Source organism: Hyperolius riggenbachi, chromosome 1, assembly GCF_040937935.1.
Source record: "Hyperolius riggenbachi isolate aHypRig1 chromosome 1, aHypRig1.pri, whole genome shotgun sequence".
In the NCBI taxonomy this organism is placed as follows: Eukaryota; Metazoa; Chordata; class Amphibia; order Anura; family Hyperoliidae; genus Hyperolius; species Hyperolius riggenbachi.
The window spans coordinates 447105522-447132066 of NC_090646.1; the positions used below are offsets into that span (position 1 = coordinate 447105522).

The 26545-nt window shown below is 42.8% G+C and overlaps 1 protein-coding gene across 1 annotated transcript in view; it reads left to right on the forward strand.

Moving 5' to 3' along the window:
* GCN1 (GCN1 activator of EIF2AK4) overlaps positions 1–26545 on the forward strand; it is a 111336-nt gene that overhangs the window by 77590 nt on the left and 7201 nt on the right. The window contains exons 43-56 of the mRNA XM_068238718.1: positions 6834–7049; positions 7135–7299; positions 9773–9934; positions 10008–10100; positions 12432–12575; positions 12923–13192; positions 13283–13396; positions 13480–13710; positions 13806–13999; positions 15411–15525; positions 16273–16369; positions 19213–19361; positions 22764–22871; positions 26310–26528. Of these exons, the coding sequence (XP_068094819.1) occupies positions 6834–7049; positions 7135–7299; positions 9773–9934; positions 10008–10100; positions 12432–12575; positions 12923–13192; positions 13283–13396; positions 13480–13710; positions 13806–13999; positions 15411–15525; positions 16273–16369; positions 19213–19361; positions 22764–22871; positions 26310–26528 (2277 nt within the window). The remainder of the gene's footprint in view (positions 1–6833; positions 7050–7134; positions 7300–9772; positions 9935–10007; positions 10101–12431; positions 12576–12922; positions 13193–13282; positions 13397–13479; positions 13711–13805; positions 14000–15410; positions 15526–16272; positions 16370–19212; positions 19362–22763; positions 22872–26309; positions 26529–26545) is intronic.

Genomic DNA, 26545 nt, shown 5'->3' on the forward strand with positions numbered 1-26545 from the left:
CACTCACTCTGCCACCGCCAGTCTTTCTCCGTCCTCTGCCCATTGCAGCCTTCATGCCCCTCATGCAAGTCCCACCGCTGCCAGTCTTTCTCCGTCCTCTGCCCACTGCAGCCTTTGTGCCCCTCATGCAACTCCCAGCGCCGCCAGTCTATCTCCGTCCTCTGCCTGCTTCAGCCACCGTGCCGCCGCCAGTCTTCTCCGTCCTCTGCCCACTGCAGCCTTCGTGCCCCTCATGCAAGTCCCACAGCGGCCAGTCTTTCTTCGTCCTCTGTCCGCTGCAGCCTTCGTGCCCCTCATGCAAATCCCAGCAGCAGAATGACTCACTCTGTTGCCACCAATCAACCTCTCCGTGCCTGGCTCTCTGTGTCCTTTATGCCCGGCGGCAAATCACCCTGATCTGTCCTGTGCTCATTCGCTGCAGATGCAGCCACCACCAGCGAAAATCTGCCTCACCGTCGCCAATTGAAGCCTCGCTCTGCTTTAGGTCCCCTGGTGGTGCAGAACTATCGATACACAGAGCTGCTACACTTACGAAAGCAATTCTCCAATCAGGTGGGGGACGCTGTCCTAGGCCCACCAATTACAGCTGTGCTTTGCTCTTCTTCCCTTTCTAATGGGAGCCGATGTTCTTGGAGGCTGGACCATTGGCTCTAATTAGATAAAGGAGAAGAGCAGAGCAAAGCAAAGCAATGACTAGCGGGCCTGGGGCTGCACCCCTCACCTGATTGGTGGATAACGTCTGTAAAGCCTTGTGTTGCCGCTCTCTGTGAAGATACTTCGGCACCACCTGACAGGAGCGGAGGATGGAAGCTGGGGCCAGGGGAGGACGGGGGGGGGGGGGGGTTGGCAGTGTAGTAACAGAGGAGGACATAGGGGCCAGTGGAGGACCAGAGGATGAGCACGGGGAGACCTGAGGAGGACAAGGGCCAGTGGAAGACACAGCAGGACCAGAGGAAGGACACTGGGGACGAGGACTCAAGGGGACTAGAGAATGACACGGGGGGGGGGGGGGCAGAGGAGGACACAGCCAGAGGAGATACACGGGGGGCAGAGGAGGGACACGGGAACCAGAGGGACAGACACGGTGCAAAGGAGGATACTGGGGGGAAGAAAAGGATACAGTGCGGCAGTGGAAGACACGGGAGCAAATAAGGACACTGTTAGGCTCTCTGCACACTGCAAATCCATTTTGCGTTTCCAATTCAGTTTCCGATTTTCAATTCCAATTTTCCCTGAATACATTCAACAGAAAAACGGATCAAAAAATGCAGCATGCAGTAAAGATTAAAAATCGGAATCGAATGTAAAAACCGGAATCGGAAATGCATGCAGTATGCAAGAGGCCTTAAAGAGACTTTGAATTCTCTTGTTTTACCTTCTTTTTTTTTTTAACAATCCTCTTCAATGCCAGTGTTAAATCGCCGCATCCTCGCAACAGAGGAGTGATTTATTACCAGAGATAAGCCCTGCAAAGCTCCTGGGCTCACAGGGCTTTACTCGAAGAGGCAGAGCATTGCCTCCTCCGCAGTCAATCTCTGCCTCTCCCTGCCCCTCTCAATCTTCTTTCCCTGAGAGGGGTCGGGGAGGAGGCGGAGATCTGGGGAGATTGATTGCAGAGAGGCAGAGATACAGCTCAAAGCTCAGCCTCTCCAGGAAGAAAAGCCCTGTGAGCCAGGGCAGCATGATCTGCGACCTGCAAAGTCGTAGAACTTTGCAGGTCGTTTTCTAAGTAATAAATCACTCCTCTGCCGCGGGGATGCGGCGATTTAACTCTGGCATTAAAGATGAAGAGGATTGTTAAACAAAATAAGGTAAAAAAAAGAGACCTCAGAGTCTCTTTAAGAGGACGACACGGGGACACGAGGTAGAAGGGAAACATAATAATTGGGGGGAAAGGTCCATAAGATGCCCCTGCACCATGGATGCACTAGGTAAAGTTTTTTATTTCCCCCTGGTTTTTGTCCTCTAAACCTGGGTTCGGCTTATGGTCCCAAAAATACGGTATAATGTAAGTTCAATGAAATACATTTTTGAATCATGTTAATTTATGCTGTCTTGTGTTCCCATTTTCTTTTATCATTTTTTTGTTAAACATTCAGTAAACTTGCGGTTTGTAAGTCCTGTCTAGTAGGAGGCTAGACAATACGCAAAGGTTGTTCCATCCTCATGGCCTTTGTTCTTCCACCATAAACCAGATTTCATAGTCTCAGCTTAGTGTCTGAAAAGTTGCCCAAACACTTTACAATCTTGATTTGTCCAATATTACCAAACCTTGTAATAAAAGCGTGTAACGTTATTGAATATATTTGATTGCATGGTGTATAGTGACCTTAAAGGGAAGGTTCAGGGACTGTTTAAAAAAAATAAAAATCCGCATCCACTTACCTGGGGCTTCCTCCAGCCCGTGGCAGGCAGGAGGTGCCCTCGGCGCCGCTCCGCAGGCTGCCGGTGGCCGACCCGACCTGGCCAGGCCGGCGGCCAGGTCGGGCTCCTTCCGCGTTCCAAAATGCGCCTCACGGCGGCGCGCTGACGTCAACTGACGTCCTCCGGGCTTTACTGCGCAGGCTCAGTAGTTCTGAGCCTGCACAGTAAAGTCCGGCGGACGTCCGATGACGTCAGCGCGCCGCCGTGAGGCGCATTTTGGAACGCGGAAGGAGCCCGACCTGGCCGCCGGCCTGGCCAGGTCGGGTCGGCCACCGGAGACTAGCCTGCGGAGCGGCGCCGAGGGCACCTCCTGCCTGCCACGGGCTGGAGGAAGCCCCAAGTAAGTGAATGCGGTTTTTTTTTTTTTTTTAAACAGTCCCTGAACCTTCCCTTTAAGAAGCACACCTTGTACTCTCTTTGAACTGCATTCTGTGTTCCCTTCACTTTTTAATTTCCTAAAGACCATACCCTAGAGAACTGAAGACTTAAAGCATACATGAGGGCAAAAAAAAGTACCGGTATAAATCTTTACTTGGGGCTTCTTCTAGCCTCTAGAAGTCTACGGCCTCAATTCACTAAGCTTTGTCAAACACTTTATCAAACGTTTGATAATTTACCTCATGGGTAAAATCTAATTTTGAATTCACTAAGGAGTTATAGATTTATTTAATATTTTATCGATAAAACAGTGAATTCAAAACTAGATTTGACCCATGAAGTAGATTATCAAACTTTTGATAAAGTGTTGGATAAAGCTTAGTGAATTGAGGCCTGTGTGTCCCTCGCCACAGTTCCGCTTTTACCCGGTCTTCTGCTGTCCCTTCCCTAGCAGCCGGCAGCTTCTGGTGCACGTATGTGCTGAGAGCGGTTGCGCTCCTGTGGCCAGGTGCGCCTTCGCAAGAATATTCTTGACCATGGGAGTGGCGGGTGTGCCCATCCGTGCATGTGGAGAACCTGGGTAAATGTAGAAAATCCTTTATTCCGACATCACATAGTACAAGTAAAAGCTCACACGTATCGGAGCAAAGTGTGGCTCCTTAATCATAGCTATGATTAAGGAGCCACACTTTGCTCCGATGCACATGAGCTTTTACTTGTACTATGTGATGTCGGAATAAAGGATTTTCTACATTTACCCAACCATCTGGTGCAGCGGGACATCTTTTCAGTTGTTATTTATCAAGAGAGCCTGAGACAAAATATTGGTAGATTTTTTTTAAATCTGTGCAGAACGGTCTCAGACATATTAAGAAATCATTAAATAGTGCAGATTCCTTATTAAGCTGTTAGGAATAGGAGAAGATAGGAAGGTTTCTGAGACAGTGCAGTGTGTGAGGGAAATTGGTGTTGCTGAGGTAACCAATAAATTGGCTGTATTGCATCAATGCCCAGCACTGGAAGGGCTAAAGGACCACTATCGTGAAAAAAGTAGGCAGTTAAAATCTGACAGAACCGACAGGTTTTGGGCCAGTCCATCTCCTCATGGGGGAATCTCAGGGTTTTCTTAATTTTCAATGGCATTTCCTGAACAGCAGTTTAACTGCCAAAATAGTAAGATCCCATCCAGCCTCTCTACTCACTTGCACACTATTTTGTCAGTTAGACTTTGCAACTGCTGTTCAGGAAATGCTGTTGAAAACAAAGAAAACCCCGAGAATCCCCCATGAGGAGATGGACTGACCCAAAACCTGTCGGTTCTGTTAGATTTTAACTGTCTACTTTTTTCGCGATAGTGGTCTTTTAAGCACAGAACAGCTTCACAGGACACCTGGCAGCAGGGGGGAGGAGCACTTTGCAAATGTCTAGCTTGAACTGCTATTAAGCACTTCTTAATCTGCAGCACTTTAGGGATGGTTTTGCATTGTTTTCATAACTCTAGTACAGCTCTAGAAATCCACACTAAACTACCACTATTAACCACTTGCCGACCGCACACTCATACCGTGCGGCGGCAAAGTGGTAGCTGGAGGACCAGCGACGCACATCTGCGTCACCAGGTGCCTCCCTAATTAATTAGGAAAGGCCGCTCGCGCGAGCGGCCATTTCCTGTTAGATCACGGAGCTGGTCTCCGTGAATAGCCTGCGAGCCGCTGATCCCGGCTCGCAGACTAAATGTAAACGCAGGAGACGTTTGTCTCCTTTGTTTACATTGAACGGCGCTGCTGCTACAGCAGCGCTGTAAGGCAGATCGGCAATCCCCGATCACCAGGGGGGAGAGGGAGGGGGGGAATTTCGCCGCGGAGGGGGGCATTGAGGTGCCCCCCCCCCCCCCCCCCCCCCCCGCAACACTCAGGCAGGCAGGAGCGATCAGACCCCCCTGCACATCATCTCCAGGCATGGTCGGAAGAGCCCATTTCCGTTTCCAGGACAATTCCGCATTCCGTCATACAGAAATTCCGTTACCGTTTCATTCCGACGGTATTCCGGGGCTGTTCCGCGGAATTCCGACGTATACGGAATTCTGTCGGAAAATTTTTAAAATCTCTCTCTCTCCTCCTCCTCCTCCTCCATCCTCCATCCATCCATCCTCTTATATCATGTAGTAGGGAATTGCAGATTTTCAAAACAGCTTATATACCATAGCTGGGATTTGAACCCAGGACACAGTGTGTAGTAGGTATCTGTCTTACCCACTAGACCATCAACCACACTCAGGACCAGGCTTTAGCATGTAGTGTGGTCAGAGGTGGGACAAGGTCCTTCAGCACCCAAGGCTGAGACAGCAAAGTGCGCCCCCCCATCCCTCCCACCCCAGCTGTCACACACTGATTGCTATTACACTAAGAGGTGCCCCAGGGCCCCCAACCCCCCCAAAACCTTAATCTCTACTTATCTGGCTTGCAGTCGCTGCCATGTATCACCTTTTCTTATATCTTTCTGCTTCAAACACAATTGGGAATGACAGCTGAATGAATTGTGCACCCCCTCCTACACTGCGCCCTGAGGCTGCAGCCTCTCCAGCCTCTGCCTCAGCGGCCCTGAGTGTGGTTGATGGTCTAGTGGGTAAGACAGATACCTACTACACACTGCGTCCTGGGTTCAAATCCCAGCTATGGTATATAAGCATGCTTTTCAAAAAGTACAAATCCTTAATCGTGCAACTTTTTCTATCGAATTGATCATAATGGTAGTATGGTTTATGCTAGGCCAGCTTTAGCATGTCATGTGGGTCATGGTCTAGAGGTTAAGACAGATACCTACTACACACTGCGTCCTGGGTTCAAATCCCAGCTATGGTATATAAGCATGCTTTTCAAAAAGTACAAATCCTTAATCATGCAACTTTTTCTATCGAATTGATCATAATGGTAGTATGGGTTATGCTAGGCCAGCTTTAGCATGTCATGTGGGTCATGGAGGTTTTTGTGCTATTCCGGAAAATTCCGTCGCAATTATAAAATTTCCGCGGAATTCCGTTTGAGAGGTATGGGAGTTCCGTTTTCACTACCGGAATCGGAATTAACCTAATTCCGGCCGGAATCACGGAATTTATAATTCCGCGGAATTTTCCGAGCATCCCTAATCATCTCCATGGGGGGAAAAAAGGGGGGTGATCTGATTGCTCTGCCTGCAACCTGATCTGTGCTGGGGGCTGCAGAGCCCACCCAGCACAGATCATAAAAAACAACGCTGGTTCTTAAGGGGGGGGTAAAGGCTGGGTCCTCAAGTGGTTAAGTAGGATCTAGGAAGTTTCTTATTATCATGCAGAACAGTTCCCCTGTTGGTTAGAACAGTTTAAGAAGAAAACACTGTCTGTAATGTTTTGATAAATCTTACCCACAGACACTTCTAGGGGCTTGAAGAAGCCCCGGTAAGTAAAGATGCATTACATTTTTTGGCCCCATGTATCCTTTAATTCATACTTTGAGGTTGGAGCAGGTTCTAGTTGCTTTTCCTTGAACAGGAAGACAAAACTGTGTACTTATGTCTCATGGTGCTCTTCAGTTCAAGTGTCTTTTGTCTGTAATTTCTACTCATTGTCCTCCCTCAATTCTTAGTAGGATTGTACTTGAAAAGTAAAAAGAAGGCAGAGCCTGTGTTTGCACCAAGCCAATATGGCTGCCCCCACTTAGGTTTAAAATTGTATTGCAAATTATATTTATGGAATTTCGGGTATGTTACCGAAATCTGCTGCATGTTAGGTTTGCCATAACAGAGAGGACTGATGATAAATCATAATAATTCTCCCTTCTGCTCCCTACACTGTTATAATATTGCCCTAGGTTATTTAAAATATTACCTCATGTAAGATCCATTTTCATTAATTGCGTTCACAGGTATGTCTACATTATTGATAACGTCTCTTTAATATGGTAATCACATGCTTTACTCCTGTTGGTTGAGAGTTGCAATATTTTGTAAACACTAGAAAATACTTTTTGCATTCATCCTATGTGGTTTTATTTTAGGCAATCATTTCTGCTCTTGGAGCTGAAAGAAGAAACCGTGTGCTGGCTGGATTATACATGGGCCGTTCAGATGCCCAGCTGGTGGTGCGCCAGGCTTCTCTTCATGTATGGAAAATTGTTGTTTCCAACACTCCTCGCACACTCAGAGAGATTTTGCCAACTCTTTTTACCTTATTGCTGGGATTCCTTGCAAGTACTTGTGCTGACAAGAGAACGGTTAGTGGCTTGATGTGCATTCTACATGGTTACGTAAAGATGTCATTATAACAAAGCTCACTGCCGGATTCCGTTTATGTCTTAGATTGCTGCTAGAACACTTGGAGATCTGGTCCGGAAACTCGGGGAGAAAATCCTTCCTGAGATCATTCCAATCCTTGAATCAGGACTGAGGTCTGATAAGAGCGATGAAAGGCAGGGTGTGTGTATTGGCCTCAGTGAGATCATGAAGTCAACCAGTAGAGATGCGGTGAGTGGAGCAAGAAAATCTTTCCTTTCTCAAAAAAATATTAGTAGGACAATAGGTTTGTCAGGATCTCTCCTGTAGCATGTTCTGTCGCTTGCAGTGGAGCTGCAACTGGGCAGTTCTGGCTTGTCTGCTTGCATTCGGTTGCGCAATCGCAGTGAGTCTAATGCTGCATACACACTTGAGATAAAAGTCTTTGGAAAAGGCAAGATCACAGACCAATTTTACCCCCTTCCATGTAGTATGAGAGCTATACTCTACACAGTCTATTCTACGGAGCTGCACTCCCCATCAGATAAAATCTTTGCAAGATGCTGCACACAAAGATGCCCGTACACATTCAAAAGATCATTATCTGCAAAAGATCTCTTCCTGCAATAGATCCATTCCTGCAAAATGCATTCATAGTCTATGAGATCTGCAGATCCTCATACACACCTTGTTTAACAGACTTCATCTGCATATCTGGCAATCATCTGCAGATCTGAAAATCCATCCTGGTGGATCTGATCTGCAGATGATCTGCAGATGATTGCCTGTTAAACAAGGTGTGTATGATGATCTGCAGATCTCATAGACTATGAATGCATTTTGCAGGAATGGATCTATTGCAGGAAGAGATCTTTTGCAGATTATGATCTTTTGAATGTGTACGGGCATCTTTGTGTGCAGCATCTTGCAAAGATTTTACCTGATGGGAAATGCAGCTCCATAGAATAGACTGTGTAGAGTATGGCTCTCATACTACATGGAATGGGGTAAAATTGGTCTTTGCTTTTCCAAAGACTTTTATCTCAAGTGTGTATGCAGCATTATTGTCATTTGCAATCACTCTGCAGTTCAGAGCAGTTCAGGATGCTGTCAGGATTCCTCCTATGGTTTGCTGCAGTTAAACTGCAGCCAGATAGCCCTGGATTTCCAGCATGCATGTTGTTGCATAGTACTGCATGCATTTGTTATGTTAGTCTTTCAGCTAGCAAATAGTAATCAAGTGAGCTCTGGATTGAATGATTACCATTCAGCTGTGTGGGAATTTGCTTACCTGCATCCATTGGCTGATGCCAGCATAAAAGTCTGCCTCCCATTTAGACCCCGCCCGACATAGCATTCAGCTCTCTGAGTTGTCATTGGGTCTATGTTGTGAAAGTTGTTGTAAAAATGTATAATGCCTTGCTCTGTATTTTCATGTCCGCTGTTTGCTGACCTGCAGGGGTCAGTGAAGTCCTTCTAATCCTGATAGTTTGGATTCTGCCAGCACCACGTTGGTGACTGGTAGTATTCCTTTTAGCCTCGTTCTTGAGGACAAAATATAGCAGCGGTTGCCATTAGTTTCGCTCCTACCTGTTAGTCTTGTCTATCTCAGTGTGAATGTTGCCGTCGCTAAAACAGTGACTAGATTGGCTGAGCATTCCGTCTGTCTGTCTGTTGTCTGTCTTGTTAATTGTCATTACTTGTGTTTTAGCTAGTGAGTTATTTGAAAGCTACATTACATATATTGCGCATCAGCACGATATATATGTACTCTAGTTAGTCAGTATTGTATTATTTGTAATATTGTATATTGTATTGTGTGCCGACCTTTGCCTGCCTCTCAACTATGAATCTGCCTAATCCTTCCAATACGACTGACATCTGAATTACGTGTATGACCCAAGCCTGTTACCGACTACGTCTGTTGTGTATTGTATCACTTAGCATCTAGCCTGATAGGCGGCCCAGAACTGCAGATGCTCTGGGCAATCTTGCTCCCTTGTTCATTACTCCTGTGTCCATCTGTGGAGCCTCTTCCATTATCCAGCTACTTAGCCTTGCTGCGCTGGGCGGTCAAAGTATGCCCCCCCCCCCCCCCTCCCTCCCCAGCATTACAAGGTTTCTAATTACTGTACAAGGTATAAAGATACGAGTAGCTATGACTGACATCCTTCTCCTCTGACAAGCTTTCCTCTGGATATGATTGAACTTCTGCATAATTTTTTTCCACTATTGAAACTCTCCTGCATAATTAATTCAAAAAGCTCCATCCCTTATGTCTAAAATACCTCACAGAAAATGTGCAGGTTTTCCATTAAAATTCATATTTGTGTGCAAATTTTCGCATGCAGGTTTCCAGAGCATGCGCAATTTCGCATACAAACGAAATGCGAAAAATGCATGTTAAAAAACAGAACCCTGCCTTAGACCTACTGGATGAGTCTGACTCATCCATATCGTTTTCAGATAGTCAAGCTTGTGCATACCGCCATGTTGAATAAAACTATGGTAGGGAATAAATACATTTTGAGCTTATCTGAGGGACAGCTAGTGTCACAAATTAGTGGAGAAAATGTCACCTCTACATTGCTGCTTAATGATAATGTTCACATTTTTCATTGTTGATTCTGTTTTATTTATAAAAAAAAAGATAAAAGAAAACATCCATTACTTGTTTTCCTGTCCACCATTTTGTCTGAACTGTTGCTGTGTTTCCTTATTACAGGTGCTGTTTTTCTCTGAGTCCCTTGTTCCAACAGTGAGGAAAGCATTATGTGATCCTCTTGAGGAGGTTAGAGAGGCAGCTGCCAAAACCTTTGAACAGTTGCACTCTACCATTGGTTATCAGGCACTCGAAGACATTCTCCCACATTTACTGGAGCAGCTGGTAATTATATTACCATAAGATAAAAGAAAGCCGTAAGAAAATGACATTTTCTAATGAGGTCTCCTTTCCTTAGGATGATGAAGAGATGTCCGATTTTGCACTGGATGGGCTCAAGCAGGTTATGGCAGTGAAGAGTCGTGTTGTGCTTCCTTACCTTGTTCCAAAGGTGTGTTGTTGTGGTTTTAAACTATAAGTATTTATATGCTTAAAGAGAATCTGTATTGTTAAAATCGCACAAAAGTAAACATACCAGTGCGTTAGGGGACATCTCCTATTACCCTCTGTCACAATTTCGCCGCTCCTCGCCGCATTAAAAGTGGTTAAAAACTGTTTTTAAAAGTTTGTTTATAAACAAACAAAATGGCCACCAAAACAGGAAGTAGGTTGATGTACAATATGTCCACACATAGAAAATACATTCATACACAAGCAGGCTGTATACACCCTTCCTTTTGAATCTCAAGAGATCATTTGTGTGTTTCTTTCCCCCTGCAGTTCTCATGCACTGAAGTTTCAGGCTGCTTGTTTTTCTCCTGCAAACAGCTTTGCCCTTGTCTGTAATTCTTCAGTATGTGAAAGCCCAGCCAGCTCAGAGGACGATTTATCCAGCTTGTAAAAGATAAGAGAGAAGCTGCTCTAATCTAAATAATACACAGGCAGTGTGCATAGAGGGGCCTGGAAGGGGGAGTTCATAGCAGAACCACAACACTGAAGAACTTGGCAGCCTTCCAGACACAGGCCGACAAGTCTGACAGGGGAAAGATTCATTGATTTATTACAGAGATAGTGATAGCAGAAAGTGCTGCAGTAAGCCACAACACATTAGAATAGCTTTTGGAACTTGTAGGATGATAAAAAACAGGATGCAATTTTTGTTACGGAGTCTCTTTAAAGGAACACTATCAATACCTAAGTGTTCTAAGATGACAATGTACAAATAATGTCTAACATTTTCCTAATGTTTATGTTAAATATCAGAAGCAAAAGCTTTTATTCGTTGTGTATAGGATTTAACTCTATTGGGACAAATAATTTACAAAGGGGTGTCTGCTTCAATGCACAGCCATTGTTGTTATTTGCATATCAGACTACAGAGTATTTTTCCCTGAAAGCAAAAAAGGTATGAAAAGCTGTTGAGTCACTGCCAAATAATGTTTAAAACAAGTTACATTTCCTCTGCTCTCTGCAGACAGCTCAGAAACACAGGCAGCTTCTGAGAGCTCTCTGGCACACAGTTACACACAGAGATAACAGTGAGGGAAATCCCCCCTCCCCTCATTGTTCACTCTCCCTTCACAAAATGAGCAGACTGCCTTCAGTTCAGAGTGAAAGGAATTTGTTACAGTAAACAAAAGAGATAAGCAAATTAAATGTATACATCATTATTTACCAGCACTTCAGGAACTCTCTCAAACTCAGGTTAAACAACACGTTAATCGATAGTATGCCTTTAAAACATAACTACAATCTGGCATATCATTCAAATAAAATCCTGTCTCCCACTTCCTTTTTGATGAGTACAGTTATCCTACCTGCCTTTAAATCACAGTAATGTCATCTGTTTGTAAATCACATTTACTGGCCACTTCCCTCCCCTCCAGGTCATATACAGCTAGTGTGGAAACAGCCATGTTGTATTATAATTTCTATGTGGCATACATACAGAAACTGTCTCCGGTTCTTTTCTTCTGCTGTCAAAGATAAAAGAGCAATTGGCTGTGTGGAAGCTTCAAGTAAAGATCCGTACGCACGCCTGACTTATGTCAATAGAAGCAGCCGATAACGACTGCCTCAGCCAACAACCAGGAGTGTGCACGGCACCTGGTGACCGATCCACTGGGCGGATCTACTCAACCTCAGTAACTTTGATCCTGTTTTTGAGCTGCACCCCCGTCCACCGCGTGACATCATCCACGTGCCGCTCATTGTCCCTCCGTTATACCCAGTCCCCCCCCTTTCCGCATTGCAAAACAGCACATTGTCAGCTACACAGCCCGGCACAGGGATGTTGCCCAAGGGGATCAGATTCTGATGCTCGACGGGCGACATCTGTCAAAGGTATGTACACAGCTTAAAGTGTACCTGAGACAAGGGGGACTAAAAATGTTACACATACCTGAGGCTTCTTCCAGCTCCCTCCACGCAGATCGCTCCCTCACTGGCATGCGCAGTACGCCCAATTGGCCGGGGAGAACAGGGCTGCTACCGGAACATATAGGAGGATTTAGACGCCGGAGTTGGAGCAATCGGCACGGAGGGGGCTGAGTTTCACTTTAAGGCTCCTCACAGCTCAGTGACTAATAAGGCTACGTAAGAAAATAAACTTAAAACTATTAACTCTTTCAGGTACTTTTTTGTTTTGTTTATTTAAGACTTTGTGCTTGGAACTTATAATGTGACTCCATCTATTCAAGTAGAGAAGAAAAGTTACAAATAATTCCACTTCAAGGCTTCTGTCATGTGAATTACATTTTAAAACTTATCCTTCTGTTTACAGCTTATAGCTCCTCCAGTGAACACCCGTGTCCTGGCATTCCTTTCATCAGTGGCAGGTGATGCTTTGACAAAACATCTGAATGTTATCCTGCCTGCTGTGATGACTGCTCTGAAAGCACAGCTCGGAACTGAGAATGAGCAATTGGTAAGCAGAGTATTCATAATGCTTCTAGATATTCAGCTATTTGATGAACTTCAGAACTGTTTGTCTGCACTATATCCATACAAGATTTAACAGGTTTTCACACTGACAAGTGTGAAAGGCTCCTATTTATAAAATGGAATGGGCAAAAGTGGAGCAACAATGGGAACATAGCCTTATTGTCACTCACATCTTTACCTGCTTTTACACATTTTTGACTTTAAAAATCCTTATCAATGTAATGTACTGTTGTGTCCATTATTTTTGCAAAGCCATCATCTTGAGTGCTAAACGTTATTATGTATAGACATTTCTTTTTTACAAGGCTATTTTTTCCACTCACCTTTCAGGAACTGGCAAACTGCCAAGCTGTTATCTTGTCCGTGGAAGATGATGTTGGGCATAGAATAGTAATTGAAGATTTACTTGAAGCCACCCGCAGCTCCGATATGGGAATGCGAAAAGCAGCTGTTATTATGCTGAACATATACTGTGCAAAGACAAAGGCTGACTACTCAGCACATCTCCGCAGCTTGATGTCAGGACTCCTGCGATTGTTCAATGACACCAATAGTGTGGTTTTGAATGAAAGCTGGGATGCCCTCAATGCCATCACTAAAGTGAGTGCAGGATAAATCAAATTGGATATAGCTTAATGGTGTAAAGCTTTACATAGCGGTGTGCGTTTTTAACCAAAATGCAATTTGTAGAAATTGGATGCTGCAAGCCAGTTAACACTGATCGATGACCTGCACAGAGACATCCGCATGGTGGGAAACGATGCCAAAGGAGAACATGTACCTGGATTTTGCATTCCAAAGAAGGTATACAAAAAAGCACATTTCATGATAAAGATGGCATTTGCTGGATTATTGCATTGTAACCTTTTCAAAATTACATGTTTCAGGGAGTGACATCAATCCTGCCAGTTCTAAGAGAAGGTGTCCTCACTGGAAACCCAGAACAGAAAGAAGAAGCAACCAAGGCTTTGGGCTTAGTTATAAAGCTAACGTCTGCCCAAGCCTTGCAGCCTTCTGTGATCGGCATCACTGGACCATTGATCCGCATCCTGGGGGATAGGTTCAGCTGGAGTGTGAAGGTTGCTCTTCTAGAAACTCTTAGTCTTCTTCTTGCCAAGGTAATACCATTACGTCGTCTCAAATATGCTGTATTATCGCTTACTGACCATACATAATGACACTTGTTTGCTGGTTTTCACTATACTCTTCTCAGGTTGGCATTGCATTGAAACCTTTTCTGCCTCAACTTCAAACAACGTTTACTAAAGCTTTGCAAGACTCAAATCGTGCTGTGCGTCTAAAAGCAGCTGAAGCCCTGGGAAAGCTGATTGTTATTCACACTAAAGTAGATCCTCTATTCACTGAACTTTTGAATATCATTCGTCAGTGTGAAGACTCTGGTGTTAGGTAACTAAATGTTTTATTGGATAATTTGTGTCATGTGACAGTGTCATGTTTTGATTACTCTTGTACAGGTAGTCCCTGACTTACGAATGCCCTTGTGGGAACAAGTAAAAAAAAATAATGTTTTTTTAAATAGCTCTTGTAGCTAAAAGCAAACCTGTGATCCAGCGCTGAAACCCCCTGGAAGTATGGGTGGATTACATGACATTAATTCAGTTTTAAATTCGTAATTACGTATAATTGTAATTACGAAATTTTACGTGAAATTTTCTGTAAGTGAAATTACCACATTACAAAACATCACTAAGACAGAAAGAGGCACAAAGGCGTACAGAAGGAGGTACAGAGGGGCGCAGAGGTGGCACAGAGGGGGACACTGAAGGCACAGGTAACAGAGGTGACACTGAAGGCACAGGAGGGCACAGAGGAGGTACAGGGGACGGAGATGGCACAATGTTTCGACTTAAGAACAAATTTAGGTTAAGAACGAACCTACAAGTCCCTATCTCATTTGTTAACCGGGGACTACCTGTAAATTATTTTTTTGTTGATTTTTTACCACATTGGGGTCAATTCATAAAGGGCTGTGTGGGGAAAAAATGTTGTCGGGAAAATACAGCATTCGGTATTTTAGACTTATGCGTGCTAATTCATAAAAATCTTTACAGTTGCGATAGAAATGCGGAGATTTTCTGAACTAAGCTGGCGGTAACATGAGAAGCTGCCTGAGTTGATACATTTTCTCCATGCAGAGACAGCATTACAATAAAAGAGGCATCCCCAACCTTCCCTTTAGATGCGCATTTTTTATACTGCCTCTGTTTGCCCTGAATCTGTGCTGAATCTGTCTTTTAGTCTTTCTAAACATTCTATTTAATTGCCACAGCTTAGAAGAACTTCAAGAAATGTTACACATGCAGGATTTCTGATGTGAAATATATCTGAAAACAGGTACCCAAGAGGTTAAAAAACACAGCTTGGGGTATTCAGGGAAGCCTTTTTTGTTCCACCCTAGCTGCTGCTGACTGGGAGATCTGTCCCCATTAACTTTGCTGTTATCGCTCTCTTATCACCTTTTCAAAACAGACAGTAATGGCACGGAGAATACCGCCTGCTCTTATCTTTATGAATTAACATTTACTGACATGTGTTCAGGTACTCACCACATAAGGCGGTAATTTACCTCACTGCTCAGGAATTTCAGCTTTTCATGCGGTAACAGCTTTTATGAATTGACATTTTGCTAAGTGTTCGGTACAGTCAGCCGTTTTGAGCATTACCGCATGCGGGAGTGCTTCATGAATTGACCCCATTGTGTACTCATGCTTACTCATACTTAAATGGAAGAGGATAATGCAAACAGCACTGGCATTAGTGATGGCTCTTGATAATCCATATCTGTTTTATTTCTTAGGGAGACAATGCTTCAGGCTGTAAGATTCATTATTCAAGGTGGTGGAGGAAAAATTGATGCAGCAATAAGGAAGAGCTATATCACCTTGTTAATTGGGATGTTGGGACATGATGAGGTAATTCATTGCTTTATAAAGCCTGTCTTATAGAACATGCTGGCTCCAATTGCATTGTAGACACGGCAGTCCTTTTTTAATATTTAACCACTTAAGTACTAGCGTTCTCTGCCTCCTTAAGGACCAGAGACTGCTGGTACAAGAAACTGTGGAATACCAACAAATCGCCACACATACCCGCTGCAACCGCCATCCATGCCACACACGCTTGGAACAGGCCACTCATTCTGCTGTCTCTATGAAGGCAGAGTTCCTGTTAGCTGGTCAGGAGCTGCTTTCATTGGCTCCTGACTGTGTCTATCAATGTAAGCCAATGGGAGTTGCTTACGTTGATAGACAGGGTCAGGAACCAATGAAATCGGCTCCTGACCGGTTCACAGGGCTCTGCTGTTATAGAGACGGCAGAGCAAGGGAGCTGCGGCAAGAATGCGCAGCATTGGTGAGTTGAAATCTACGCCCTGTCAGCCACATTGGCATCAAAACTGCGTATTTTCAATTAGCTTCGTCCTTAAATGGTTAAGCCAACATTTCCTGCAGCTTGCCGGAAGTGTGCACATCACCTTTACAAGTGGACTAGCATATATCATACATACATTGAATGTGGTTATCGCCAAGAAGATTGCAGAGGACAACCTGCTTCATTATGTATGTCTGTGCTGGATTTAGCAACATTTTTACAGTCATTTTATTTACAATGTACAGCTCTGCAGGCTACAACTGTCTTAGTTTGTTTTTCTTTATTTTGAGGATGCTACACGTATGGCATCTGCTGGCTGCCTAGGAGAACTCTGTGCCTTCCTTCCGGATGATGAACTTTCTTCAGTTTTACAACAGCATCTCCTTGGTAAGTAAACCAGTTTAGTGCTTAACCCATTCGCGTTCCGTCGTTTTCACTTGAGAAATGTTCACCTCCCATTCATTAGCCTATAACTTTATCACTACTTATCACAATGAACTGATCTATATCTTGTTTTTTTCCGCCACCAATTAGGCTTTCTTTGGGGGGTACATTTTGCTAAGAGCCACTTTACTGTAAATGCATTTTAACAGGAAGAATAAGAAAAAAACGGAAAAAATCATTATTTCTCAGTTTTCAGCCATTATAGTTTTAAAATAATACATGCCTCCATAATTAAAACTCACGTATTGTATTTGCCCATATGTCCCGGTTGTTACACCGTTAAAATTATGTCCCTATCACAATGTATGGCGACAATATTTTATTTGGAAATAAAGGTGCATTTTTTCCGTTTTCCATCTATCACTATTTACAAGTTTAAAATAAAAAAAAATATAGAAATATATCATCTTTACATTGATATTTAAAAAGTTTAGACCCTTAGGTAAATATTTACATGTTTTTTTTTTTATTATTGTAATTTTTTTTTTTATATTAAACATTTTATTTGGGTAGTTTTGGGAGGGTGGGATGTAAACAATAGGTTTATAATGTAAATGTGTGTTGATTTTTATTTTTTTTTACTTTTAGTTGTAGTTTTACTTTTAGTTTGTTTACATGACGTCACTCTAAGTGTAACAAACGCTTAGAGCTACGCATGGGGGAGGTAACAGCCAGAAAAGGCGCAGCTTCCGAGAGAAGCTGTCGCTTTTTCAGCGGGGGTGAGGAATCAGTGATCGGGCACCATAACCCGATTCACTGATTGCCTGGCGTGTGTGGCATGGATTGACGTAGTTTCTACGTCCAGGAACCAAAATGGGTTAAAGAGGAACTTCAGCCTAAACAAACATACTGTCATTAAGTTACATTAGTTATATTATTTAAAATAGATAGGTAATATAATCTCTTACCCACCCTGTTTTAAAAGAACAGGCAAATGTTTGTGATATCATTGGGGCAGACATCTTTTTGGTTGAAAGTAGGTGACAGGGAGCATGAGACACAGTTCCAACTGTCCTGTGTCCTGATTACCCCTCCCAGCTGCGTGTGCTAGGCAACGAGAACAACATCAGAACTCCCATCATGCTTTGCACAGCATCAGGGGAAAAATGCCTGGGCAGATTTCTTTGGTGGGGCGGAGCTTAGCTTCTGTGCAGCTAAAAATGAGGCTTGAACTCTTACCGGGTGGTCTGCGCTCTTGTCCTCCACCCGAAGTTTGGATCTCACCGGGCTGTTAGAGGGAGAAGACTCTAGTAAGTTCAGAGGTTGAATGCCATCTATGTCAGGTTGTGTGCACACTGTGTTCGTCTGATCAGCGGTGGCGTGTTCGGATCCTCCGGCGCCATCTTGATTTTTTCAGGAAGGCCTCTGCACCCTTGCTCAAAAGTAATCCATGAGCTTGTGGGGTTTTAGTGTTCCATACTTGTGCTTTTTATTAATGTCCTGCTCAGTCTCCATCTCCTCATGTAGGTTACGATTGTTAGTGGAGCTTTGCGCCATGCTGTGAGCCGTTTTAGATCCGCCGGAGCTGATCTAACTAGCGTTCGTCTTGCCTGACGTGACGTCCCCACGCCTGAGCTGAAATTAGAAGTAGCAGTCTCTCTTTCCCTAGTCATCTCCAGGAGACATGTTCCAATTCCGGGCAGTTCAGTGGGGGCAGTTTCACACGAGAACCCTGCAATTATGAATACTCAGGGTGTAGTACAGGACAAATAAGTCTCTAAATCGCAAAGTACTAATTTCTTACTCTGTGAAGTTTTCACTCAATTGGTGGAGGAATCCAGCCCACTTATTGGTAGGGAGGCTGCGGAACTATCCTTTAGACAAACTTCTCACCACAGATGCAAGCGCTCTGGGGGGGGAGGAGGGGGGCAGTGAATTGGGGAAGGAACATCTCTCAGGGTGCTGTCTTTATAATTCCCAGAAAAGACGTTATTGGTAACGTTGTCTTTCCTGCCTGTGACAAATGTTTGTGTCTGAATCACATGACTACCTGAGCACAGAAATGCCCTGTGCAGTAAAGCAACACAAATCTATCATTCAGCTCTGCACTTAACAGTTGCCTGGTTTTATCACTATGAACTGGTTACATGAAATGAGAAAAGGGAGACCGAGAGCCCAATATAGTGTAGTATGTTGTATAAATAGAGAAAAATGTTAAAAGTAAGTATTATACTTACAAACCTGGGTTGCTCTAAGGCAACCACTGTATACGCAGGTGGGGAGATTAAGCCTGACCCCACTCAGGACTAAGATGTCGCTCTCTGTAGATAGGAAAAGAGGGTATATCACCCTTCCACCAAGGGTGGACAACTTAATATGCAAGGATACAGAGGCGCCAGTAGGATAAAACAAGATAAAAGGTTTAAAACAGTTTAGGTGGCGGTGGTGGACCGTCCACACACAAACAGACAAAAATCGCTGTTGATTGTAGAAAAAAAAAAAATCACAATTTATTCACATACTCCTACATAAAAGTGCAACGCGTTTCACGGGCAAACATCCCGCCTCATCAGGCAACAAACGAACGGAGTATCTCACAGCTCTGAGTATATTGATAGCTTGGCACCTCTGTGGTTACATGAAATGAAGTGACCGGCGTCAGCTGCTGCTGTTGTGTGAATCAATGTCCTTCAGTGTTATTTACCCCGTCAACTGCTGTACTCATCTTTACTCAGTAGGGGCAAACACATTTGCCACCCAGTGGATAACTTTTGTAACCATTTCACGTTTATTTTAATACTTGACATAATTTATTGATGACTTTTTTCCCCTCTTCTGATATACAGCTGATACCACTGGAATCGACTGGATGGTTAGGCATGGGCGAAGCATGGCACTTTCCGTAGCAATTAATGTAGCATCCAACAAATTATGCACACCGAAATTCGCCAGTAACATTGAAACTATGATCTTAAGCAACGCTACAGCAGATAGGGTAAGGATATGATAATCTATATTCTCTATAAACTGTTAAAATTACCCTTTCAATCTCAAATCAAAATATAACTAATTCCTCACTTAAACCTTCTGTTAGAGGACCTGTGATAATTGTTCTTATTATTCTTTTTTTTATTTATGAAGCACCAAAATATGCAGACCTGTACAATAAGTAATACAGGGTGCACATTACAAACACATTGATAATGGTTACAAATTCTGGCACAGAGCTATGCCTAGTCATGCTTACATTCAAGGTGAGATAGGTACAGGATACAGTGGGAAGAAAAAAATGGAGTGTGATGAATGCGAAATGAAGGGATAGAAGATAGGGGAAGATGTGTTGGTGATTTTGAGAGGGTGGGTTTTGTGACCCTATTTGTATATGTTACAGGTAAGGAAGACCTAAACGGACAAAGAAAGGAGCTTCAGAGAGTGGGAGCAGTCTTAAGGTGGCCACACACCATACAATTTTTTAAATATCTGTTCAATTTAAGAATTGCAATCAATTTTTCTGACTGATTGTAACATTTCAAAAATATGACCAATGTACCACACACCTATGTTCAATTTTTCCCCCAATTATGATAAAAATGATTGGAAACTCTAACAAAATTGCTAGGGTGTGTATATTAATAAATTGACAATCCAACACACACCATACAATCTTTAGAAAGATTGAAAAAAAAATATCTGGCAGTCCGGATCGATTAAAATCGAAGAAAACGAGAAATCCGATCGGATTTTTCAGTCGAATGAAAAAAAAGCTTTCGATTTTTTCGGGAGATACGATCGTTTTTATCGAATTACTGTAAAAACGGATCATTTTATTGTATCGTGTGTGGCCACCTTTAGAGAAGTCGTATGCCTGCTACGCACCATGCAATTTCCCATCAGATAGATGGGTCGAATTGATTATTTCCGACAGGTGCAATCTGATTTCTAATCCATTTTGTATAGAAGTGATCGGAAAAACAATCAGAAATCAGATTGGACCTGTTGGAAATAATTGATTCGACCCATCTATTTGATGGGAAATTGCATGGTGTGTGAGTATAGATGATCAACGAGGTGCTAAGTTTCCATATTTGTTGCAAATTCTATGCAATTTTACACTGAGACAAACAAATCTACAACACATTTGTAACAAACTCAGAAAATGTCGACCTTATTGATCATCTCTGATTGTGAGTGAGACATTAGTAAGCCTTTGGAGGATGGGTGAGAGCCGCTAGGAGATGTATGGGTATATAAGGTTGCAGATCTTTGATGCAGATCTGCACTTGTGTTATACTGCTTGATCATCAGACACTTGCTTAAGGAAATTTGGAGTTCAAGCTGAACTTTACTGGTGAATTATGGCGGCTATGCCTCATGATGTCTCAAGCAAACCTAATCCTTGGCTCAGTGTGAATAATACCAGGAGTTAACTTGGAATTCTGAGCAGTATATGACAATTAGTTGTTATCAGTGTATGGTTGCTTTTTACAGGGATCCCTTGTGTGTATGGCACATACATGTGAGCATGGGTTACGCGTGAGCCCAGCCAGCTGTGCAATTTCCACATAAGAGAGTGACTTTTATGATTTTAAATGATACTATTGGTGATATACAGTGTTTATATAACATTTTTGTAATGAAGTCTATGGTGAATTGAGGCAGGGCCTGTTTTTGTATTGCTGTTGGGTCCCCATTGTTCAGACCCATGCTCCCTCATTTCTGTGATATCACCTGAATGTTATAGCCAGTGAGTTCCAGGAACCTTTCTCTTTTTTTGTGGTATATAAGGTTCGAAATTTTAGAGGGACAAGAGTTGTAAAATTATTTGAACGCAAAACATATCTTGAAATTGATTTTGAGGTGAATAGGAAGTATACAGATTTGGAGAGGGTAGCACCAGCTACACTATTAATGATGGATTGTAGTGGTGAGTCATGTTGGTTTCATACCTGGAAGCAGTCAAAGCAACAGCTGGAACAGTTAACAGCAAGAAATGAAAGATTTAGTAAGAGTTCGCAGATCTTTTGGGGTGGGAAGGGACATCTTTATGAGGTGTTGCACAGGTGAAAGGAGCAATACTTAGAGGTATAGTGGAAGGAGAGTGTCTGTGGGGTAGGGAAAATTAGTCTGTTGTAGTTGTAGAGATGTTAAAGAGACTCTGAAGCGAGAATAAATATCGCTTCAGAGCTCATAGTTAGCAGGGGCACGTGTGCCCCTGCTAAACCGCCGCTATAGCGCCGCTAAACGGGGGTGAAGGCACACCAAAAACCTCTAGCAGATCTGCAAAACACTAGAGGTTTTTGAAGCAGATTTCAGAGCGATTCTAGGCATGTTTAGAGACGTTTCTAAACATGCCTAGCGTTGTTTGGAGCGTTTTTGTGTAGCAGATTACAAATATTGTTACAGTAAAAGCTGTTACTGAACATCTTCTGTAACAAAAACGCCTGGAAAACTGCTCTGATCTAGCGTTTTTCAGAGCGGTTTTCCACTTCCCTATACTTTAAGATTGAGGTAGAAACGCCTCAGACATCTAAAAAATGCTGCAGCCCCCGAGTTTGCGTTTGTGGAAAAAACAACCCACTCTGGTGTGCACCATCCCATTCACTTTCATTAGTCAAGCGGTTTTCCCCCTGCAAGTGTTAAACGCTCCAGAACCACTCTTTTACATTAGAATCTTGTTATAATAAACTCTGATATAGTAAGCCTTTGTATATAGTAAACTCAGTCCTCAGGTCCCAGCAAATGCGTCTGTATAAATATACAATGCATGACCAATTTTGATATAGTAAACATCTGTTATAGTAAACTACTTTTCCTGGTCGCTTGGAGTTTACTATAAAAGGATTCTTGTATTACTTTTTCTGTGTCATTTAAAATGCAGTGAGTAGCACAAATACATAGTATACACATACTACAAATGCATAATTGACTATACAGTTGTAGCAATATCAATGCAGATATGTTGGTAACTCATATATAAGCTCAATCAGAGCTGGATAAAGCCGGTGCACCACTCCAAGCAGGTTCACCACCCCTGCTCAACACTGTGATCACTGAATACGTCAGAAGGAGGCACTCCACAGGCTGGAACTTGCGTTCACGTTTAATTGCACAGTCAATACACTACATATTACAGGCTCCGCCCTTCATCACCTCCACCGCCACCTGATGAAGGGCGGAGCCTGTAACTTGTAGTGTATTGACTGTGCAATTAAACGTGAACGCAAGTTCCAGCCTGTGAAGTGCCTCCTGCTGGCGTATTCAGTTGTAGCAATATGTAGGGCAGTAATAGAGCCTTGTCGTTTTAGGTCATCAGCTTAACCTTCACTTTTAGGCAAAATGTGATAAACATTATTTTGATTACATAGCCATGATGCCTAACTGTGACATTATATTCTAGATTCCGATTGCAGTGAGTGGAATTCGGGGAATGGGATTCTTAATGAAATATTACATTGAATCTGAAAATGGGAATCTTCCATCCAAAATTGTATCCCTATTTATAAAGGTAGGTTTGCAAACGTAATTTTGTTTCATTACTGTTTTTCTCTATAATGTAAAGTTATCTGGGATTGTAATAGTACTGGTTAAAACATATACAGTGGGTTGCAAAAGTATTCGGCCCCCTTGAAGTTTTTCACATTTTGTCATATTACTGCCACAAACCAGAATTAATTTTATTGGAATTCCACATGAAAGACCAACACAAAGTGGTGTACACATGAGAAGTGGAACGAAAATCATACATGATTCCAAACATTTTTTACAAATCAATAACTGCAAAGTGGTGTGTGCATAATTATTCGACCCCCTTTGAACTGAGTGCAGTCAGTTGCCTATAGACATTGCCTGATGAGTGCTAATGACTAAATAGAGTGCACCTGTGTGTAATCTAATGTCAGTACAAATACAGCTGCTCTGTGAGGGCCTCAGAGGTTGTCTAAGAGAATATTGGGAGCAACAACACCGTGAAGTCCAAAGAACACACCAGACAGGTCAGGGATCAAGTTATTGAAATATTTAAAGCAGGCTTAGGCTACAAAAAGATTTCCAAAGCCTTGAACATCCCACGGAGCACTGTTCAAGCGATCATTCAGAAATGGAAGAAGTATGGCACAACTGTAAACCTACCAAGACAAGGCCATCCACCTAAACTCACAGGCCGAACAAGGAGAGCGCTGATCAGAAATGCAGTCAAGAGGCCCATGGTTACTCTGGATGAGCTGCAGAGATCTACAGCTCAGGTGGGAGACTCTGTCCATGGGACAACTATTAGTCATGCACTGTACAAAATTGGCCATTATGGAAGAGTGGCAAGAAGAAAGGCATTGTTAACAGAAAGCATAAGAAGTCCCGTTTGCAGTTTGCCACAAGCCATGTGGGGGACACCGCAACCATGTGGAAGAAGGTGCTCTGGTCAGATGAGACCAAAATGGAACATTTTGGCCAAAATGCAAAACGCTATGTGTGGCGGAAAACTAACACTGCACATCACTCTGAACACACCATCCCCACTGTCAAATATGGTGGTGGCAGCATCATGCTCGGGGGGAGGGGGGTGGTGCATCTCTTCAGCAGGGACAGGGAAGCTGGTCAGAGTTGATGGGAAGATGGATGGAGGCAAATACAGGGCAAACTTGGAAGAAAACCTCTTGGAGACTGCAAAAGACTTGAGACTGGGGCGGAGGTTCACCTTCCAGCAGGACAATGACCCTAAACATAAAGCCAGGGTAACAATGGAATGGTTTAAAACAAAACATATCTATGTGTTAGAATGGCCCAGTCAAAGTCCAGATCTAAATCCAATCGAGAATCTGTGGCAAGATCTGAAAACTGCTGTTCACAAACGCTGTCCATCTAATCTGACTGAGCTGGAGCTGTTTTGCAAAGAAGAATGGGCAAGGATTTCAGTCTCTAGATGTGCAAAGCTGGTAGAGACATATCCTAAAAGACTGGCAGCTGTAATTGCAGCAAAAGGTGGTTCTACAAAGTATTGACTCAGGGGGCCGAATAATTACGCACACCCCACTTTGCAGTTATTTATTTGTAAAAAATGTTTGGAATGATGTATGATTTTCGATCCATTTCTCACATGTACTCCACTTTGTATTGGTCTTTCACGTGGAATTTCAATAAAATGGATGCATGTTTGTGGCAGTAATGTGACAAAATGTGGAAAACTTCAAGGGGGGCGATAACTTTTGCAACCCAATGTAAATATTAGATGGAGCTTTCCATTAGAAACTACTCCTGGTGTCTGCAGAAGCCTAACTGTATTCACATCAGTTTTTCTGCAGGAGAACAGAGGCACCAAAAGGAAGCTAAATGAGCTTAAAAAGCAAATTCTTGGTGAAAAGAGGAGGTAGTGGTGGACTTACCTCCTCCAAGTAGACACACAACGACTGTAGTAAAGACAGTCAATATATTTTATTTATGAACTCCAAATATGCAACACGTTTTGCTGGCTTGATCCCGCTTCATCAGGTAATAACAACGGAGCAATGGCGTATGTGGTCAGTAGAAGAGCCAGGCACCTCTGAGATTCCTGGCTTTTCTTCTGACCACATATGCTATTGCTATATGCTATTGCTCCGTTGTTATTTGCGTATTTGTGTGCCTTTACAGTGGTTGCCTAATGGTAACCCTGGTTTGTGAGTATTCATTTTTACTCTATCTAGTAACAATTTACCAGTACATATTACACTATTGGGGCTCTTGGTGTTCCTTCTTTTTACATCAGTTTTTCTGTTTCTGTTTGTGTGGGGGATACCCTGAACTTTATCCTCTTATTCAAAAGAAGTGTTTTTTCACTTTCACTTTTTTCACTGAGGCCTGGGGCACACCAGAGGAGTTTTTCTGAGCGTTTTGAGTTTTTAAATCTGCTGCTAATGTTATCCTATGTGTCTGTGCACACTGGAGCAATGAGGTTTTGTAAAAAACCTCATAGCATTACATTGGGAAGAGCTTTTGAAACCTCTAAAAGCTCTTCCCAATGTAATGCTATGGGGTTTTTTACAAAACCTCATTGCTCCAGTGTGCACAGACACATAGGATAACATTAGCAGCAGATTTAAAAACTCAAAACGCTCAGAAAAACTCCTCTGGTGTACCCCAGGCCTTAGTGTTATTAGAGCCTGTTCAAACTAAAACCATTGCAGAGCATACTGCTTTCCACTACACTGCCACTGCCTGGGCTTTCCCTATACTGTAAAGTAATCCAAGGTTATTGCAAGGCAGCGGTGTAAACCAAATGTGACCAACAGCCTATGGATGTGGTCCGCCATGTGCTCCTATAGAATGGTACTATGCTGCAGCTGAGTGTACTGTTGGCACCACTAATTCGGTATCTGGGTCCTTAATATCTGGACTTCTTAGTCAACAGGTTTGTTTGTTTCCTTCTGACTTGTAGTGGTGTAGGTTATCACAATAACTCATCATATTCATATCAAGTAATGTCTACATTGATATCTATTGAAAATACTATTTTTGCCCAACCAAATGACACAGGAGCTTAAAATAAACCTGTGTCAAATTGATTGTGGAGTAAGACTCAAGCCTGAGTCCTGATTTGTGCCTGCTACATACTCCCTCACTAAGCTGCTGCCATTGGCTAAGTGGTGCTCACCAGTCCTGTCACCAATACCACATGACTAGAAATGACAGATGGCCTACATTAAACACTTTCTTTTGTGTGTAGCTGCATCATTAGTGTGCATTACCCATACGTCTAACTTTTGTGTTGATTATACTAAACATGTTTTGCAACATAAAAAAATTGTTTTATTTTTTTTTTAGAAAGGAGGGTAGGGCAGTGAAATCTGATATAAAACATGTTACCATGTTCAACTATTCAGTGACCTATATTGTGTAAGCTTTACTAAACTTGTTTTAATTATAGTGAAAGCTTTTAAATGGTGCTAAAATATATATCTTGTTTTTCCTACAGTGTCTTCAGAACCCTTCAAGTGATATTAAGCTTATATCAGAAAAGATGATCTGGTGGGCAAATAAAGATCACTTACCTCCATTAGACCCTCAGACTAGCAAACCGATACTCAAAGTGCTGTTAGACAACACAAAAGACAAAAACACCAGTGTCCGTGCACATAGTGACCAGGCTATTGTGAATCTTTTAAAACTGAGGCTAGAAGATAACCTCTTTCAGGTAAGTTATCTATAGCT